This window comes from Ambystoma mexicanum, chromosome 3q, assembly GCF_040938575.1.
Source record: "Ambystoma mexicanum isolate Mex_15411 chromosome 3q, UKY_AmexF1_1, whole genome shotgun sequence".
In the NCBI taxonomy this organism is placed as follows: domain Eukaryota; kingdom Metazoa; phylum Chordata; class Amphibia; order Caudata; family Ambystomatidae; genus Ambystoma; species Ambystoma mexicanum.
The window spans coordinates 465,870,966-465,892,152 of NC_090926.1; the positions used below are offsets into that span (position 1 = coordinate 465,870,966).

General features: G+C 45.8%; 1 protein-coding gene across 4 annotated transcripts in view; it reads right to left on the minus strand.

Annotated features, from left to right (window-relative positions):
- The window catches only part of TMCO6 (transmembrane and coiled-coil domains 6), a 459,096-nt gene that overhangs the window by 133,910 nt on the left and 303,999 nt on the right, over positions 1–21,187 (minus strand). For all 4 annotated transcript variants that reach the window (XM_069654232.1, XM_069654231.1, XM_069654234.1 and 1 more), the window contains exon 7: positions 1,068–1,153. In XM_069654232.1, coding sequence (XP_069510333.1) covers positions 1,068–1,153 — 86 coding nt within the window. The remainder of the gene's footprint in view (positions 1–1,067; positions 1,154–21,187) is intronic.

The following is a 21,187-nucleotide window of genomic DNA, read 5'->3' on the forward strand; positions in this document are numbered from 1 at the left end:
TAATTTCTGTTAGAGAAATAGTGCTTAATCAAATTAATTTCTGTTTATATGTTTTACATTTTATTTTACATATTTTCTTAGTGTATGCAACTTGAATTATGCTGTTAAAGTGGTATCCCTGTCTTGGGCCTTTTCTGCAGCTAATTGTATGCTATTATTGTTGAAATACACATTTTGTTCGCCTGCAAGTTCTATTGTTGTATGCGCAAGGCAACAGCTCCCTCTAGCGGTGATAACAGGTGAAGCAGGCAGGACAAACATACATCTATCCTTAATCTATAACCATTACAGTGTAGTATTTAATAGGTCCTTACCTCACTAATCTGACCTATTCAGTAAAATAATAAGAAAGATGCCCTGACCTCACTAATATTTTGTGTACTATATTTACAAACAGAAAATAGCCTGACGCTCTCCAATGGTCAATCATCATTTTTTCAAATGCTTTACATGCAATTTACAATATGCTTTTTAAACTGTACTGTTAATCCAAGCCCTTGTGTCTATTAGTCTTAAATCCACCATTTCTAAGCAGCTTAACATTTAAGTTGCTTGAAAAGTCCCACTGCGAGAAATGTCAGTTATAATTTTGGAGCCCAACGTTGACAAGCAGTTGTCAACTTGCATTGCGTCCTATATCACCAAACCATACCCATTCCACGCTGCTCACATTGCTATAACCCACCTCTTCAACTGGCTACCATTTACTCATCCAAAGTATGCAGTGTGTGCAGCTAAGGTGGATTGTAAACCTATAATCAAAGAAGAGACATTTGATAACATTGAAGTTTAGATAAAGGTCTCCTTGGTATCATCGGTAAAGATTTATACTGTAGACAATCTCCTAGAATCTAAATCCAGATGTGTACCAACCACATTAGCACATTTAACCAAGTGTGACAATCAACCTTGACTTAAGATTTTGATACCCATCAGAACAGATATGGACTTCAAAATAGATCAATGATAATTACATATCCCATAACATTCAGCCAGTATCTCCCAGCAGTAACAGGGTAACCTGTACTGCCCTCAATGCATAAATGATTGCATTATCAGTTTCTTACGGTATAATGTTCTCTGGAGCGTCCTTGGCCTGTAGGAGCTGTGATAAAGCATATCCCAGGGCTTCCACCACTTGCCAATGAGGAGACTGGAAGACAAACCGCTATTAATTACCTGCAGAAGAACTGGTGAAATTCAAGCTATCCAAAATAGTCTTGATGTGCATAGAGGTCATGTACCATGTGAATGGGTAAAGAATGGGTAAATAGCACATGGAACTCTAACATGAATAATTTAATTTCATTTCTGTAATGGCATAGACAGACAGAATCATAACGGAATGAAATCTTTCAATGGTTAGAACGAATTCAAAGCGTTCCTTCCATCATATTTTGGTGTCTATTACAAAAACATTATGTGTGTCATCTACACTACTTGCAAATTTGATTAAAACCTCCCATCACCAAAGCTTTCTAAAACGGTTTTAGTTGAAATCACTCCCAATTCACGCATTCTAATTCTAGTTTTCCAAGGATTTTGGTGAGTGCTAACTATCTTTAATTCGGTGGAGTAGACACATAGCAAAAGGGGAAACAAATGTCTTGTATTTATTAAAAACCCTGTAAAACTTTAAAAGGTATTTTTTTCAGCACCATGTTCCTGTTTCTAATCATGTTTACATCCAGGGGGTAGCTTGCTTACTGGAGCATACCATGATACCATGTACTGCACTTCCACCATTTGCTGAAATACAGAAGTACATGAAGAACCACTCAGTAATTCAGAAGTCGAAGATCTAGGAAATCTCAGGAGAGGGTAATGGGCTACACTACCCTAACTGTTAGGGTGATTTTCTGCAAGTCCTCTGGTGAGGGCCTGTGAAGAGCAACCTAAAGTATGTTTTCACCAAGCTACCCGAACTCTCACAAGGCTAGTGTAACAGAGCAGTTTGGTTTTGCTATTAGGTGGTGTAGGGGGTGGATAGTACAGTACAGTTTACACGCACACACAAAGAAGGACCACACAGTACATCACTGAAACTATACTTCAGTTAAAGTAAAGAATCAAGAAATAAATACATTTACAGGTACATCATTTCAACAAATAAGACAGTTTAGGAAGGTTCCAGCGGCCATGTGGGAACTCAGATTGGGCAGAACCTTAGAGGCACATAACTAGCTCTACCTGCAGGTCAATACTAGTGGAATGTTTGTTGCCTTCTCCAGAGTTCTTTCTTCAGCACCCGCTGTTCCAGTTCTGCTTTACCTCCATATCCTGATGTTAATCCCTTCTTCTCTTCGTCTGTGTCAGTTCCAGCTTCTTATGTGATCATCCACATCTCCCCCGGCTGGACACCCGCCTCCTGTACCCCTGATCTTACCCTCTCCTCCTGACTCACTTTCCCCTCCTATAGTGATCACCTCTTCATACACCCTCTCATCTCCTGATGTTACCACCACCTCCTCCTCCTCCACCATGGCGGTCACCATCTCCTCTGGGTCTCCACTGCTGCCACCTCTTCAAGCTCCTCCAGCTTCCACTTGCAACAACTCTTTCCAGCTTCCAATCTCTGCCAAATAGAGCCTCCTGCTGCAACTCACACCTCTAGGTTTGACACTCTTGTCTCTCCTTCCGTGGGGTGCTACTCATACTAATGGTACACCTGTGGTCTAGATTTGGGACCGCAGTGGGATTGGTTGCTGTTCACCTGGTGCTACACTGAGGTTAGGGGGTTGGACCAAGTCTATGACTGGTCTGTCTGCGATCTTGAAAATTACTCTTAGCCCCCCCGGCCCACTTTGATGTTGCCTGTGCAAAGTCTAGGTCTTCTTTTACTCAGGCGTGTGAATTAAAGGCTGGGTAAACAATTGGTAAGGTGTTTAAACTCTTTAATGGTGAATAAACTTGTGCGCCCTGTGGAATTGCAACATTGTATCCTTGGCCAGTCAATGGTAATTTCCTGTGCGATACAATCCGTGTTTGGAAATCTGCTAATTGGTAACATTATATCTATGTGACTCCCTGTTCCACTGTGCATCCCTTTACATTTATTAAATGACTTTTGTAACAATGTTAGAACCCTGTCAACTAACACCAGTGAATGAGACCGAGAACAGGTTATTTTCTTGGTGTTCTTGGAGAGCTTCGGGATCTTAATTGGGAAGGGGGTGTATTACTAGAGCACAGCATGGTCTTACTAGGGGCCTGGGAGGGTCAAGGCTATCATGATTTTTCCCCATAACTGACCGAGGACTGCAGGAAAAGCCCAAGCATCTGAAAGGACATCACCAGCACTGGACTGAAAATCAGAAGACCCTCCAGGATGCAGACCAAGCTGTTGGACAAGGTTAAGGAGGACCAGTCAGAGGTCTGCTTCGGCAATCCAGTTTTAGCTTTGGTCACAGTACCTGTTCATGTAACAGAGCACATACTTTACAACACTGCCAGGCCCCTTCAAGATGGCCCACAAAGTGCTGCACTTGACAGAAGCAGGAGCCTGGAAGCACAACAGTGACCCTTTAAAACATGCCACAGGATGCTCTGGTAAGGACAAAGAGCTACAGGAGGACGCGATGAAGAGAAGCAGCTGCAGAGTTCTGACCCAGTAGGTTCCATGGGTGAACAATGTTTAGTCTCCAGAAGAACAAGTTACTTACCAACTGTAACGTTCTTTCGACTGGATGTTCCTCTCACGTATTCTTTATCTTTGATAAATCCACTTCCAGCTTGCTGGCCACAGCAATTTTTTCCCAGTAGAGAGCGCTGCGCGTCGACGTCCCTCGAGTCAGTGTCCCTCGAAGGCCTCCGTATCGGCGCAGACGTCATCATAGGTATACATAGACTTGCGCAGCGTCCGTTGCTCAGTTCCGTTTTGAGGTGCTGTGTTTGTCCAGTATGAGATTGTTAGCACCCTTGAAGGAGCATAGGCTGCAACTACAAGGGAAATTTCACTGCCGGGTAGGATGGGAGGGGCGATAAGGAATACGTGGGAGGAACATCCAGTCGAAAGAATGTTACAGTTGATAAGTAACTTGTTCTTCGAATGGATTGCATCCTCCCACGTATTCCTTATCTTTGATAGACTCCCAATGCAGTAATGTGTACAGGAGGCAGGAGTAAAATGTAGTGACTTTTTAAGAATGCACAGTGTGCGACACAGTTTTCCCAAATTTAGTCTCCTGGCTAGTGGAGGAATCTAGACTGTAGAATGTGGTGAAAGTATGTGCGGACGACCATGTGGCAGCCGCACAGATGTCTTTAATTGGAACTGCTCTGTGGAGACTGACGAGGCTGCGATACCCCTAGTTGAATGAGCCCTGAGGTGTTGAGGAGGATAGTTTCCTGCCAATTTATAGCACTCTATGATAGTTAGCATTATCCATCTTGAGATGGTCTGTTTCGTGATAGGTAAACCTAGTTTATGTCCTGCATACCCCACAAACAACTGATTTGCTTGCCCAATCCTTGCAAGTCTGTTAATGTAAAAACTCAAGGCACGCCTTGGATCCAGCCTGTGCAATCTCTCTTCCTCTTTCCCTGGGTGAGGAGGAGGGTAAAATGAAGGCAAGGTTATTTTTTTGTGTGATATGAAATTCTGAGACAACCTTTGGGAGGAAATTCGGCGTCACTTGAAGAACTACTTAATCTTTGTAAAAGATGGTGTGTGGAGGTTTGCAAGATAAAGCTTGTAGTTCGCTCACTCTTCTGGCAGAATTTAAAGCCACTAGGAAGAATGTTTTTAGAGTGAGAAACCTTAATGGACAGGAATGAAGAGGTTTGAATGGAGTGCCCATTAGAAATTTTAAGACTAGATTTAAATCCCACAGGGGAAACTGAAAAGGAGTTGGGGGAAAGACATTAGCCAACTGAATGACTAGAGGCAACCTGAAACATGAGGGTTCTTCAAGCCCGCGTTTAGGTAACCCTTGATTGCGCCAACTTGAAGTCCTGAATTTGCCAAATATAGCAGGAAAGATAACACCATCGGTGTACTACATGAAAAAGGGTTGATATCCTTATCTCTACACCAGCTGCAGAATGTGTTCCAACGGTGGCGGTATGAAGATTTAGTTGCTGGCCTTCTGGCCGAAAGCAACACCTCCATTACGTTATCCGGGAGATCCCAATCTTTGTATCTTAACCTTTCAGAAGCCAAGCGTGATGGTTGGGAGTCCAGATATCCGGATGGAGAACCTGACCTTCCTCTTGTGAGAGAAGATCTTCTTTTTGTGGAAGACGAATAAGAGGACAGATGGACATGTCTAGAAGATCCGGGTACCACGTTCTCCTGGCCCAATCCGGGGCAATTAGAATCATGGGTTAACGGAATCTCCCGAGCCTCCTTATTACGTGAGGAATGACAGGGACTGGAGGAAACGCGTACAGAAGTGGAAACTCCCAGTCAACCACAAACGCATCTCCTAGAGCTCCTCTCGGGGGAAATTCCCTTGAGCAGTATCGTTCGCATTTCCTGTTGACACTCGTTACAAACAGATCTACCTAAGGGGTTCCCCAAAGGGTGAAGATCTCTTGAAGGAGTTCATGAGCTAGTTCCCACTCGTGGGAGACTGTGGTCTGCCTGCTCAGAGCGCCCGCCGCCGTGTTCTTCTCTCCGGCTAGGTGAACTGCCGATAGAGAGATTCCTTCTTGAATTGCCCAGAACCTGAGCTGCATTTTTTTATTTTTTTTATTTTGCATTTGGTTGAAACAACCTTTTACAAAAACATGTCTCAGGATACATTCTTAAAACAGATTCAACTAAATACATTCTTTAGACAAATAAAGAAATAGAGAACCATTTTAAAAATAGCAATAGCCAAATAAAACGGCATTGTCTCTCTGCACAGTGGCAGTGACCCTACGCCGCCTCTTTTGTTGAGGTAGTGCATGGCCACTGTGTTGTCCGTCATTATCAGAACATTTTTCCCTGTACTGATGGCAGAAAAGCTTTCAGTGCTAGTCCGATTGCTCTCAGCTCTAATAGGTTGATGTGTAGTCTAGACTCCGATGGAGACCAACGGCTGCTGATGGTTAAGTCGTTGGTATGGGCTCCCCACCCCATGAGTGAGGTGTCCGTGACTACTGTTATCTCCGCCCATGGTTGCCAAAACAGTTCTCCTTTCAAGATGTTCTCCCGACAGGCCCATCACTGAAGGTCTTGTGCTACTCTGTTCGGGATTTGTAGGATATCTGACATCCTTCCTGAGAATTCTGACAACTGGTTCCTTAGCGCCCACTGGAGAGATCTCATTATCAAGCGAGCCTCTGGCACTAGAAAAATGCAGGATGGCATGAGGCCGAGCAACCTGAAAAAATCGAAGGCTGGTCGACGCTGGGCATTTTGAAATCTGATCACCATCTGTAGAATATCTTGAGCCCTCACATCTGGTGGCAAGGCTTTTCCCAGGGACGTGTCCAGGACTGCTCCAATGAATTGGAGTCTCTGTGATGGGTATCATCTGGGACTTCTTTAAGTTGAGGGAGAAGCCCAGCTTGTGGAGGAAGTGGCGAACATAATCTAGATGCATCTGAGACTGTTCCGGGGGACACTACTATGATCAACCAGTAGTCCAGGTAGGGGTAGACATGAATCCCTCCCCTCCTTAGACTTGCTGCCACGACCGCCATTAACTTGGTGAAGACCCTCGGGCAGAGGTCAGCCCAAATGGCAGAACCCAAAATTGATAGTGAGAGCTGCCTCCGGTACTTTCTGTGCTTGAGATGGATAGGCACATGAAAGTAAGCATCCTGAAGGTCCACAGATACCAACCAATCCTGAAACTGGAGGGCCTGAAGGATCTGAGAAAGGGTTAGCATCTTGAACTTGTCCTTCCTGAGGAATTTGTTCAATTCTCGTAAATCCAAGATGGGTCTCAATCCTCCATCCTTTTTTGGTATTAGGAAGTAAGGGGAGTACCAACCCTTGTTCCTCTCCGCTACAGGTACCGGTTTTATGGCACGTTTCATTAGCAGGTCTAAAATCTCCTGCATAAGGAACGGGTCTGGAAACTTCAAAGAGTTGCTCCCTGGTGGATGACTTAGGAGTGTGAAGGGAAGGCAGGCAGTAACCCTGGGCAATTGTCTCCAATGCCCAAGCATCTGACGTAATAACCTGCCATTCTGTCAGATGTTGAGTTAACCTGCCTCCTACTGGTGTTTTGTGAGGAGAGACTTCAGAGGGGTTTTGGAGAGACTGACACAGATGCTGAGGGTAAGGCAGCACCTGCTGATGCGGACTTGGTACCTTTGACCCATCCACCACGGGTAAATCGACTCTGGCCCCTTTGAGCTGGCTGCCCTCTGCCTTTTCCGAATGCGGAGTAAAAACGAAAGGGCTTTCCCCTCCAGGACGTACCTGAGGGGCGGTTTAGATGTTGACGAATTGCAGCCCCAAGGGATTTGGCTGCCGCTTTGGAGGTTTGCAATTTCTCCAAATTGTCAACAGCTTTCTTGCCAAAGGGTATATTTAGAAGTCTGGCTTGTACATCAGGAGCAAAACCAGACTTCCGCAACCACGCAACTCTGCGGATTGTGGTACTGGCCGATGCTGTCAGCAGAGTCGAGACCTGTTTGGAGGGACTTGCACATCGATCCTTCCCATCCTTGATGATATTCAAGAATGCGTCTTGTTCCGCCCCTTCTGGGAGACGGTCAGCCGCTGATGAAGCGCACTCCCAAAGGGTGTGGCTGAATCTCGCTAGCGTGCAAGTGGCGTTAACTGACTTAAGTGCCATGCTGCATGCCAAGAAGACTTTTTTGGCCATGGTGTCAAGTTTCTTGTCGTCCCTATCTTGTGGTATTGTGGGGTATGCCAATTTACTGCTTGATGAAGTCGCAGCCTGTACTACCAAGCTCTCTGGGGTCGGATGCTTAGTTAAGTACAGAGGATCTGAGGCCGACGTTCTGTACTTCGCAGAGAGCTTTTTGTTTACTGCAGGGGTAACCTCCGGTGTTTCCCAATTTGCAGTTATATTTCTCTTTAATGCTGCATGAAAAGGAACTATAGTGTCTTCTTGAGGTCCTTTATCTAAGATGTCTGTTAAGTCATCTTGTTGGAAAGATGGTGCAGGTGCTGACAACCCCATAAACTCCATAATTCTCAACATAAGAGATCTATAAGACATCTCTGCATGCTCCCCAGGTTCTGGTCTGCCGAAGTCAGCCTCTGGAAAGGTATCTATGCCACTGGCATCCTGTAAAGACTCCTGAAGATCTTTTAATCTGACTTTCTCCGATATTAGCTCCTCTGGAATAGGAACTCTTGTAGTTTGTAAGCCAAACGGCCTTTCATTATCAGAGTCTTCCCCATCCTCATAAATAGAGGTCAAAGCTCTGAAGTAGTCAGAGCGTGGGTAAGGGGTAAAAACCATTTCAAGTGATGAGGGAGCCAAATTGGTCAACACTGCTCGAGATAGGGTTGTAGTTGTCGATGTACACTTCATAGGTCTTGACAAACGTACAAACAGCATTGATATACTCGAGTATGGCCTCGATGTCGTCGAGAAAATCTGAATTCTACTCGATGTCGATGTGGCCGAAGCCCCTTTTGACGCCTTTGAAGGATCCTTCGACGCCCTGAGTGCCGATGGTGCGGTCGGGGCATGAGGCTTCATCGGGGTTGACGGCGGCATCAATGACGTTGTCTTAGCTGTCAAAGGCACCTTCGAAGACGGCGTTGATGACGCAGTCTTGTTTGAAGGGCCCTTGTCTCTACTTAAGGGTTCATGATGTTCTCGAGGGTTTTTATTTGCAGAGGTCGACGACTCACAGCGTTTCTCTTTTTCAGGTCTTTCACCCGGGGTATAACCTCCAGGCATCTCCGATGGGGACAAGGCCGCGTTCTCGAAGACCCTTAGCATTGTTTTGCGAAATTCCTCCCACTTAGCTGGAGAGCGGTGTTTAGTGGGGCAGGTGACCCTTTCTGGTGAGTTGGAAGATAAAGAGGAAGGTGATCTATGATGCCTCTTCTTAGTATGTCTCGATCTGGATGAGTGGTGAGAACCACTACGAGATCTCTAGCGGGAATGTTTTCTCTGATGGCGAGGAGACTAATGTCTCGACTCCGCCGAGGACAATTTCGAAGGGGTAGAGAATTTAACGGTCTTACCTTTTTCCAGCTTTCCCCTCACACTCCGAACACTGGTGCTCTGAACCCAGGCACCACAGGCAGATCCTGTGAGGATCAGTTAACGACATCTTTTTTCCACAATCCCGGCATTTTTTTAAACCGGATCGCAGCGTTTATGAAGCGGACGAAGATGCCATAGTAGATTCTTAGAATTTTTCAATAAAATTCAAAGTTTAGGAAAGATTCACTGAGGAACCGAGCGTTGCGTCTCTGAGGCTTACGAAGCGCGGAAAGAAGGAACTGAACAACGGACGCTGCGCAAGACTATATATACCTATGATGACGTTGGCGCCGATACGGAGGCCTTCGAGGGACACCGACTCAAGGGACGTTGACGCGCAGCGCCCTCTACTGGGAATTGTTTTTTTTTCCCCCCCGAGACCAGCAAGTTGGAAAGTGGATTTATCAAAGATAAGGAATACGTGGGAGGACAATCCATTCGAATGGGCTTTTACTTCTGTTCCAATGAATTGCATAGTAAAGTAGTCTATGGCGGAGGCACACAAGGCTATAGGGCAAGAGGGTGCCAGTGTCCCTGCCAGATCCAGAGGACGAAGAACCAGAAGCAAGATTCCCTTGTATAGAGGCTCAAAGTTACACCTTCAGGAGGATCAAGAAACAGCAACTCAGCAAGCCACAAAGATCCTAGGCAATGTCTCATCTCCTCCAGATACTTGTGCAATGCTCCTCGTAGGTTCTGGTGAATTGATTGGTCTCCACAGATACACATATACATAGAGCCGGGGCCCAACAGCACTCAAATCAACATTTGTGCAATTTAGAGGAGAGAGACTACCAGTCCAAGAAGGGAATTACAGGAACGGATACAAAGGATAACGCAAGACTATTTAATATTGCATATTAACAAGAACTATAAAAGCAGGAAAGACAAGTGCAAAAGAGTAATTATCCTGGCCTTAGTTGATTAAACTATTAGTAAGGTCAGTTAGGATTACTTTTGGCCAGCAGACCTATCCCTTTTGGACAGTCACCGACGACTGACGAGTACCTTAGTAAGTAAAGTAGGTAAGGAACACCCCATAGCGATAGGGAAAGATGGGTAATATTCTTAAATAAAGATATGGTGAAAATGTCCTCAGAGTGTCTGCGTCCTTCTTCTGACCTGCCACACTTGCTAATCATTTTGCTCCTGCCTAAGGATGATTATCATGTGATAAAAATGCTACACAGTGTTGTGGCTAAAAATAAAGTAAACAGATGCCACCAGCCTATGACGAAACACTTTCTGGCCGGGAAATGTCACAAAATGTCACTCAGCAACAAAATGGGTTACCTTGGGGATGCACCTGTCGGGCAGCCAGATAAGTTACTAAGGCGTGTTACAGCTTTCACTAAGGCTTTCCTTAATGCCTCACTGTAAAAAAAAAGATTCAGAACACTGACGATCCTTCAGATAGATTCACTTCTCCCCAGAGGGGAGCCCCTTTCCCAGAGGCTGTTGTTAATGCCTGCATTTGCTACACATAAGATCACGTCAAAAACGATGTGTTATTCTAAAAAAATTAAACCACCCTGATGTAATAGGTACAGGGACGAAAAAGAGCTCGAGAACGCTACAATAGAGGGTACACACATGAGTGGGTTGTGGACCAAAGAGAAATAAGGAGAAGAGAACATTTGTGAACTGTTTGAAAGAATCAGGACATTTTAATAATGATGAAAATGCAGTGAGTCAGGGACTCACACCCAAGTATGAGAAAAAAAGGGAAGACCCATACCCCTTTAAAGTGGAAACCAGTAGAAATGTGTTTATGGGGAAGGAAAGCCCCCTGAAGTAGATGAAACCTTTTTGTTGGAATGAAGTGAAAGCCTCGGCAGGAGAGTATACCAGGCAGTGTAACTGCGAGTCTGGGACCCACACCCCAAGTGTAACAGAAAGTCCTGGCAGGTGAGTATACCAGGTAGAATAATTCACAGAGAATTAAGAAGAAGGAAGTAACCTCTTGAGAATTAGGGACTTCAGAGGAAGGGAGCCATACCCCTGGGAAGAAATAGTGTTGTTTGAACTGTAAAGGCAAGGAGTAACCGGGTGCCTTTTGAGAGTGAGAAATCGGGAGAAAGGGAATCATACATCCTAGACTGCAAAGTATAAATCTGAGAGGAAAAGAACTGTGCTTGTGCTGAGAAATACAGGGGAAAGACCCCCCGCCCCACCCACCCCTGAGGATTGTGGAACTTTGATTACTTGTTTCATTTTGCACCTTTTTACTTTGGAACTTTATGTTGAAACTGTTGAGAGAACCACAATTGCTTACTTGAGAGACTATACTCCTTTTAACGTTTTCATAGGTTTGAGATGTAAGGGTCAGGTTGGGATTTCAGAAACAGGACAGAGAACTATTTTGCTTTTGGACATTCTGACACTTGACAGCCTTAGTTTTGTTGAGGAAGGGAAACCCCTTATAGTGATAGGGCGAGATAGGTCTTTTTCCAACCCATTTTGTGTTAATAAAAGTCTATAGCAATCAACATAATGCCCTTGTGTCCGAGTCCTACTCCTGATTCATTACATAACACTTTCACTACTTGTATGATGTATACAAGATGTGCTGGTGGCAGCGTCTATTTATTTACAGATTGCCATCTCTTCTTTATGGAATGGATATAAGGGCCTTGGTCGGGAAAATTAACTGGACAAAGTTATAGGGATCTCTTTGGAAGAGGGTTCTGAGGCTCCATCAGAGTTTGCCAATGGTGGGCCTGAGATGCGAGCTAGGCATCCACTCTATGCAGATACATCTGGAGTGGCGGCTCATCTCACTCTACAGGCTAATAGTGGTCCCTCAGGTACATTCTTCATGTAAGGACATAGGTTCCATGCTAGATAGGGAGAATAGCCCCTTCTTGTCGAACCTAAAGAATTTTGTGGTCAAAGTCCTGACTGATTGTGAGTGCTCTGAGGGGGACTTGATTGCAAATCCAGTGGGTGTTAAGAAGGCACTCGGCAGAATGGACTGGATCTGCACTATTGAAGATATGCAGGAGTTGGTGATTTTCGGCTAAATGTAATCCACACGGGGGATCCAGTCCTGCCGGTACAAGATTGCACAAGGGGCTCAATATTTGCTCTCTGTTAGGAGGTCGGAAAGCATTTGTTAGGGCACATAATGATCAGTTGTAGAGGCACATAGGAGATGCGACTCATGCACCTGGGTCAATTTGTGGAAAGAATGGATAGCCTACCTTCTGAAATGTTTTGGAATAGGTTAATAGCAGGCCAATAAACTCATCTCACTCTGCGGTTCTTCTTTCTTTCCTGTTTCTTTAAATGTAAATACAAATTTTGTTTTTATTTTTATTTATTTTATTGTGCATTTGTAAGGCGAAAATACATCAAGTAAATTGTGTTTCAAATCACCGAATGAGATGTATAATTTTTATTACTCATGATATGACAGGATGGTTGTGTCTGATTTTATTGTTGTGGATACAATCATAATTATCCTGTTTTATATTGAGATTTTATTTCCTTTCTTTTTCATTGTACTGTGAAAAGTCGATTAATGGGCTAGAACACAATAAAAAAAAGGACAAAAAAAGATAAAAAATGACCAATTCTTTTGCGCATGTACTTGCCCGCACATCTGGTATAACCCATAGAAGGCTAACTCATTTCTGTTTTCCCAAATTTTGTAGTGTCATTTTTTTTATGGGGGCAAGTCCCTATGCCCTCCATCTACACCCCCAGCGCTTCCCTGACCTCCAAAATAAAAAATATGCACCCGAACTTCGCAGCCCCCTTAAAAACAAAGCAGAACATGCAGCAAAATGGCTACGACGAGTTGGCCTCTACGAGTTGGGTGTGTATTCTTTCCCGCAAAATGCCTTTTTGATTATTATATACTCAAATCGGCTGTGCTAACGTTTTTCATCCTGTCCTTGGGCCACCTTGTACATCAGCGCTCTTCCTGCTTTCTCAGGTCAGGAAATACCATATAAGAAAAGGCATTTCTCGTGCAAAGCCACTGATTTCCCATGCAAAGCGGTAGTGCGTGTACCTGGACAGATGTGGTGGTTGGGACTATCTGGTCCCATTCCACACTCAGCCCAGGTAGATGTCTGATGTGGGTCAAGAGGCTATACAGTAATATACAACCCTTGCCAGTTTGAAAGATGCAGATCCATTCCATTGGTGGGCTGGAGGACAACACTAGCTCAAATCTATGATTAAAGTAGGACTCCTGCAACCATTCTTCAGATCGTCGTTGGAGCCAAGACCCCTTCAAAGAGCTGCAACCACTGAAGATATCCAGTGAAGCCCTGTCTCGCTGGACCAATCCTCTAAAAATCCTCATCGATGCTTTGATCCTTGGACTGGTGGGACCAACAAGTCCAGACCCCTGCATGCCTATTATACCCTTTGGAGCCGCCCTGGGACTACCCTGTGGGCTGACCAGCTCCATCCTTAGCATCTGATGTGCAACGGTTACCGTTCTGAGTTGGAACCCTACAGGTCTCCAGCTTGTGGTCTACGAACAATCCTCCTGCTGCTCTCCAACCTGAAAGAGGGGCCTTCCTGCAACAGGTTCTTTGTGTCCGCCACTTGAGTCATCTGTCAGCACTTGAGTGTGGTAAACTTTGCTGCTGCCTGCTTCCATCATTTCCGGGGGTATCCTTTGTCGTGGTGGTCTGCAACTGTGGTGCCTGTGTCGTCTAACTTCCAAGTCACAGTAACTGTTTGGCCAGAGTTCGAAACCGCCATCTAGCTGGACCACATATGGATCCCGAAAATAACCTCTGCACCCACACCCTTGGAGCCCCTGTCAACAGACCACTGAGAGAAGTGGGCTCAGCGAATCTAGAAAAGCTATGTGTGGTTTCTAGAGGAATCAGACTGAGGTGGGTGAGTTTGGATACCTGTTTTCACCCTTCCTCCGATCATCAGATTTTACGGGAGCAAAGTCCAACCTCTCCTTTGCCTGGTCATGATCGGTGGAGTTCTGGACAAGGATCCTTCCATGGGCTCCCCCTTACTGTGGTGTGATTAGGAGAGAACCCCTAAAGCTCTGAAGTTACCTTTGTTCTATCACCACTTGAACAGTTGACTCAACTGTTGGCGATGCCAATACTTATCTTCTCCACTTAAAGAACTCCCGACTCCATATCAAAGGTACATGCTTGGGACTTTTTTGGGAACCAGACCCCACTACTTTAGCAGGCAAGGAGCTTTTAAATACCAGGAGCCTTGTTTTAAGTCACAGCTTAATTGTTCCATGTGCTTTTCTGTATGTTTAATTGTTCTAAGCTGAATTTTAATAACGGTGCTATTCATTCCAATATTCCTTTCTTTGAATCTCCACTTGCTGGTCTACATACAGATTACTTGTGTTTTTAACTGAGTACCTGATAACTGTTTAACGGTAATGTGTTGGTGACCTATAGGAGAATCATCCCATGGTGTATATGTGTACATGTTTTTATTGGGTAGTACTACTTACCGGATATGTTGATTGCATAGAGTGTGTTAAAGCCTAATAAACGGAATATTATTATAGTTCATAATTTGATTTATTTGGATGCTCTGTGTGTGTCTTATTGTACCACACCACCACCCACTATCTCCTAAAGACTAAGCTTAGTGCTCAACTACAGTAGCTTTATGGAATTTGGCTAGAATTGTCTTTTTACCCGTTTACCATAATAGGTTGGCCTCTCAGAACAGTCACCCAGGGCTGGTTCTGAAAAGCCATCTTAACAGTTGCCACAGGTGAGAAACTGGGAACAGGCTTGTTCTTGAATTTGGATGGAAGATGTATGCTCAATAAAACAAATCATAAGGCTGTAGTAGTGGCCTTTCATACCTGTTGACCTTCGTAAATTCAATTACAGTCCCGTTTCCACCTTGAAAAGTGGGAGACTGTTTGATGATAGGACATTCTCAGTTAGCTTAAAATTGTTTACTTTCATACTGTCAAAGGGCAAGGGATCAACATAAAACTCGACAGTGACAGGCTGCAAACAAACTATTATTTATTGCTGTCAAGCACATATATAGCACACTATTTTTCGCCTGAATAATTGTATAATCTTCCCACCTTACTGCAACTATGTGGGGCATGTTATTGTGAAGATGTATAGATATATTACTTTTTGCAGTAGGTACCGGGCTATTGATTTCCAAATTATGAAAATACTCTTAGAAATGGCCGCTGTATCCTCGTGTGGAGGAAACAATCCATGCTGGGCCTGCTGCCTCTCTGATTAGGCAGCCCTTGCCTACTTGAACCAATCGTGGGCCCTGTCTGTGCCTGAAATCACCCATTCCATCTCAGAAGGCAAGACAGCAGCATCATGTGCAGAAAACATCGACTGACCATCGTCGGAAGCTGCAGGAGCAGCATGTCCATTACTGCACTGAAAGCTGAATTTTCAAAATCTGGAAATCTTGAAGCGAGCGCTGCAACACTCGCTATTTTACACCTGAATAATGTTTTAATCTTCCCACCTTACTGCAACTATGTGTGGCATGTTATTGTGAAGGTGTATTACCATTGCAGTAGGTACCGGGATATTGATTTTTAAATTACTGAAAAAAACCTTCTGCCTCTCTGATTGGGCAGCCCTTGCCTACTTGGACCAATTGGAGGCGCCGGCAGGCAGAAGCCGGCCCCCACAACCAAGGTCCCCTCGGTAAGGTCCCTGGCTGTGCGTTCCGGGCCCGGAGCGCTCAGAGGTCCCCCCTCCTCCTTTCACCCCTGAAGCACACCATGGAACAGTCTCCAAGCAGGCAGCTTGTTACCCCATGAACTTGGGCTTCTGCAACTTTATGCACCCCTGCAAAATATCTGTGAGTTATGGCTGGACATCGTAATTACTTCTCCACTAACCCAAACAACTGTTGAACCAAGGTGTGCCTATGCCATTCTGCCTTCTTTAATCTTATGTACTCCTCCTTTCATCACATTTTGTGCAAACTCGAAGCCTGGTGTGTTTTATAACATCTCTGCACCCCTCTGCGGTACTAAAGTATTCCCAGTGCATCAGTCCACTTGCTTTCCTTGGCTACTAGGCGGCCTGCTGAGTTTGTGCTCGTACTGTGCTTTGCAGCCCCACCTCTTTCTTCCTCCTATCCTCCGCCGCCCCTATGGCACTCACCATCTCCCCTATCTTTTCTAATTGCTATACTATTACCTATCCTCCCTCTTGCACAATACCATCACCTATCCTCCATTTCTCACAGAGTCTGGAAGAAAAAAGGTTAAAAAAGACATCCTGACCACTAACCCTGGCCTACCTAACGCAGACACCTACGTCAGCTCAACTTCCAGACAGATCTTCTCTGATATCCTCTTTTCTGTCCCCTCTCCAGATGTATGGACTTCTCATCTCATCTCTCTCTCCTCTTACATCTTCACCCATTAATGGTGGCACTAGATGGGAAGTACTCTCGGCTGGCTTCACATCATCCAGTTGCATCATTAATGTCGATCAACTGGCACTATCTTGGTTCAGGGTTCTCAACTCAACCTCCTCCTCCTCCTCCTCCTCCTCTTTGACCGGCGCCTGCCATCCTTCATTAACTTCCTTCCCAAACTAGCTACTATTTCCACTCTCTCTGCCTCTCGCCACCGACTGAGGTACCACACCCCTGTACCCCTCCTCGGAAAACCTTCAAAGGGGGTGACCTCTAGCCACGCTTAATGCTCATTCTGCCATCAAACACTATGCCGACATCTGCCTCCTCCATGAAGACCTTCACCTCGATATCCTTGCTCTTACCGAGACGTGGTTCAGTGCCGGCTTAGTCACTGCTTTTGACTCCCTTCTCCCTAATAGTGCTGGCGGTGGGGTTGCTCCGATCTTCCCTGAGTGGGTACCTTCTTCCCTCATACCCACCCAGCCTTACTCTTCCTCCGAGAGCCTGGTTTGCAAGCTGGTCATCTCTCCCACCTCCGATCTGACCATTGCCACTATCTACAGGCCACCTGTCTCTATCACCCTGTTCCTCTCCGAATGGGCTGATTTTTCCTCCTCTCGCCTCACAACCACCTCTAAACTCTTTCGCCTGGGTGACTTCAACATCCACCTTGACTCCTCAATCACGGCATCCACTCTCTTCCGTGACCTCTGCACCTCGCTGTCCCTCTCCATTCTCCCTTCGGATCCTACCCACTCAGTTGGACACACTCTTGATGCCTTCATCCACACTGATCTTTCACTCCCCCTCCCCCCACTGATCACCCCACTCCCCTGGTCAGATCATTCTCTCCTCTCACCTGGGTCCTCTCAGCCCTGCCAACCTCGTTCACAAGCATCAGTCCGATGAAACGAGCATCAGCTGCTGCCTTCGCATCTACCTTCATCCCCCCTCTCTCCCCACTACAGACTCTACCCGACTCTGCTCTTAGTAACCTCCATCTTGCCATCACTATTAACCTTGACATTATTGCCCCAGTCACGAGGATCCGCCTGAAATATGCGTCCAAGCTTAATACCTGGTATGACTCCGAACTTGCAGACCTGAAATGCGAGTGAAGAGCTGTGGAACGTAAGTGGCAGACCTCATGCTCACCCTCTGACAAATTGGACCGTCGCCTGCTCCAAACGCAATACCGACTCTCCATTCGCTCCAAGAAAAGGACCCATATCCAGGCTTTCGTCTATGGTGCATCCAACAACACGGCTGAACTCTTTAAAATCTGCAAGGAACTAGCCAACTCTTCCGTAGTCTCCTCCTCACCTCTTCCGTCCCAGGCCCTCTACAATGCACTGGCCACACACTTCACTTCAAACACCCAGGATATCCTGAGAATCCCAGTGTCCCTCGCCCCCACCTCTCCCCCCCACTCCCCTGCCTGCTATGGCCTCCCAACCCCCTCTGCCTTTCTCTCCTCCTCCTCTCCTATCACACCTGATGAGGTCATCAGATGTGTCTGCTCCATGAAGGTCTACTCCATGAAAGTCTCCTCCAAACAGGTCTACCCCTGTTCCTCCAGAACTATTAAGGACAATATTGGCTCTCTTGCCCCTGCACTTGCTGATTTCTGCATCCACGCTTGCTACTGGATCTATCCCCTCCTCCCTCAAGCACTCCCTTGTGCGCCCCCTCCTGAAAAAACCTTCTGCAGACCCGTCCTGTCCAGCCAACTACCCCCCCCCTTATCTATCACCCCATTCCTTGGGAAACTCTTGGAAAGGTGGTCTTCCCTCAACTGACCCAGCACACTGAACTTGTTGGTTGCCTACACGACCATCAATCTGGATTCTGAGCATCCAGAGGCACGGAAACTGCTCTTCTGGACACCTGTGAAGAACTGCTCGCATCTCTTGACTCCAACTCTCCAGCTGTTCCCATTCTACTTGATCTCTCCTCTGCATTTGATAGGTCAACCACTTCATCCTCAAATCAGCTCCACGATACCCTAGGTATCTCGGAGCGGGCACTGGACTGGCTGACCTCTTTCCTCAATGACCGTCCATCTCAGGTTATTCTGGGTTCTTTCTCCTCACCCACCTATTTCCACCTGCAGCGTCCCCCAGGGCTCCAACCTTTCTCCCTGGCTCTTCAACACCGATCATGCTCCGCTTGCACACCTCATTTCCACCTTCTCTCCCAACTTCCAGTGTTATGCAGAGGACACAGCTCTTCTTCAAACGTCCCTCTGATCCTCTCCTTACTTCCTCCATCATTCCTGACTGCCTATCTGCCATCCAGTCCTGGTGTACTTCGAATGATCTCTGCCTCAACGCCAACAAGACGGAGATCCATCCTATTGGGACTCCTGCTCCCTCTTTCTTACTCTAGCTCTGGCCATCCCCCTTCTTCATCTGAAGCCAGAAACCTTGGAGTGATCTTCGACTTCTCTCTTTCCTTCCTCCCTCACATTCAGGACCTTGCCAAGGCGGCCCACTTTCAAGTCCACTTCCTCAAAGGAATTCTTCCTTTCCTCACTTTCCCCCAGAAGCTCAATGTCTCTAGAGCTGTAGTTCTCTCTAGGTTAGACTACTGAAATAGCCTTTTCCTTACCCTCTTCTTCTCTACGACCCCTCCAGCTAATCCACAATAGGGCTGCAAGACTTATCCTTGTCCTCAAGCTCAGGGACTGCATCTCTCCAGCCCTAAAATCTCTCCACTGGCTCCTGATTGCTGCAAGGATCAAATTCAAATCCCTCTGCATCATCCATAAGGCTGGGGAACACACAATCTACAACTGGCTCTCACTAAATACTCTCCCACCAGATCTTTACATTCCTCCGGCACCAACTCTCTGCGTGTCAAGCGCTTTGCTTACTAGCGAGCTGGTAGCCGATCTCTTTTCTCGGCAGGCTCCCTCCTATGGAACAGCCTCCCCCTTCCACTTCGTCTTGAGCCGGATCTCCTCAAATTCCGGAAGCTCCTCAAGACTTTCCTTTTCACCTCGTCCTTCCCTTCCTCCGCTAAACCCCACAGTTGCTGAGATTGGTGACCAGGGCCCTTATGTGTCCTCCAGGGGCCTGGCCTCCCTCACCCAATCGCCTTCAGCCTTCGCCCGCTCCTAGCACTTGCCTGCCACCCAATGGCCTATGCCACCACAGGCCTGCACTTACCTATTTATTGGCAGCTAACCATTCTCTCCTAGGCATTTACTGCTTCTCAATTTCATTAGCACTTCCCTCTTTGGTACACTTAGCACTTACCCTCTCCCCACCCTCCACTCCCTCATCCCTTCTCTCTCTCTGCACTTGTATGTTCTGAATGCTGACAAGGCCTTGTAGGGCCGCCTCTATCTTTCATTGTTATATTTGCTTATCATTCCCATACTCCATCCCTGTTGCCCTGTGGGCGCTTTGAAACACAATTTACTTAATGTATAGACGCCTTACAAATGCAAAATAAAATAAAAATAAAGGCTTATAGGGTTTGATCATGAAATGCTCTAACAAAACAAATCACTATAACAGTGCAGAGGTTCAAGGAAAACAATTCAGTGAGCAGGATTTTCTAACCCTGGTCCTGAGCCCAAGGTCCCCAATTATATAACAGTTAAGAATAAGGGTTTCATAGCTCAGAGTTCGACACACAAAGGCATTCACAATTAGGTTTAGATAAGAGTTAGGCCGAATGCTAGTATCCCTAAACCAGGTTATGTTGGAGCATCCACAATAAAACTAGACCTATCAACCTGCAGCATGCAAACCTAAGCTGCAGGCCTTTGCCCTTTTGTCCACAATGGAATTCAGACTTTCTATCTGAAGCTTATATATGTACTGATTGTTGGGTATTAGTCATACTGAAAATCAGGTTGTAATATCAATGGAAACCATAAAGATGTGTTATACCTTAGGCGAGTGTCACATTAACGCATTCATTTCCCCATCAGTGTGTGTGTTGACAGCGGTTTTGTTTCACTGAGCATTCGGAAGGCAAACTTTTTCTCAGTAAATTGATAGTTATCGTTTTTTACTAATAATTTGTGAAAATCTGGAGAATCACATTTTGCTAGTAAAAGCTTTCATCTCACCATATGTGTATATAATATTCACTCGCTACACTGGTGACAGTATACCCTTGGAGACGGTCACTGCGTTGTGGGCTTCCTATATGTTATGTTATTTGGCATTTATATAGCGCCTTATGAATCATTGGTATGACCTCAATGCGCTGGTAGGTTGAACGGCCAAGGGAACCGCAGTTCTAGTCAGTAGAGAGAGAGGGTGTCATAAGGTGCATGGGCGAACCGGATATGTGTGCAGCTGGTGTGGTTGTTGCACGATAGCTGCTTCTTAGCAGTAGGTGTGGTGCTTAGGAAATCAGTTGGATGCGTTCAGTCTGCAGGGTGGACACCCAGACTGAGTTCTGGCTGCATTAGGAGACGCCTAAGCTAACAGGTATGTGCCCAGCTAGCTGAGTTATTAGGATGAGGAGGTGTTTTTGGGGTCATGTTAGTATGAGAACAGCTAGGCCGAATGTGTCAGTGTAGCTTTGTTCAAGTTGAATGATGGTGTATAGGGGAGAGTAAGCGTAGTAGTGTGATATGGTGGTTATAAGTAAGGCGCTTGCGACCAAGCATGAGAGCAGGACAGGGGGCGTACATAGCGGCATACGTATATAAA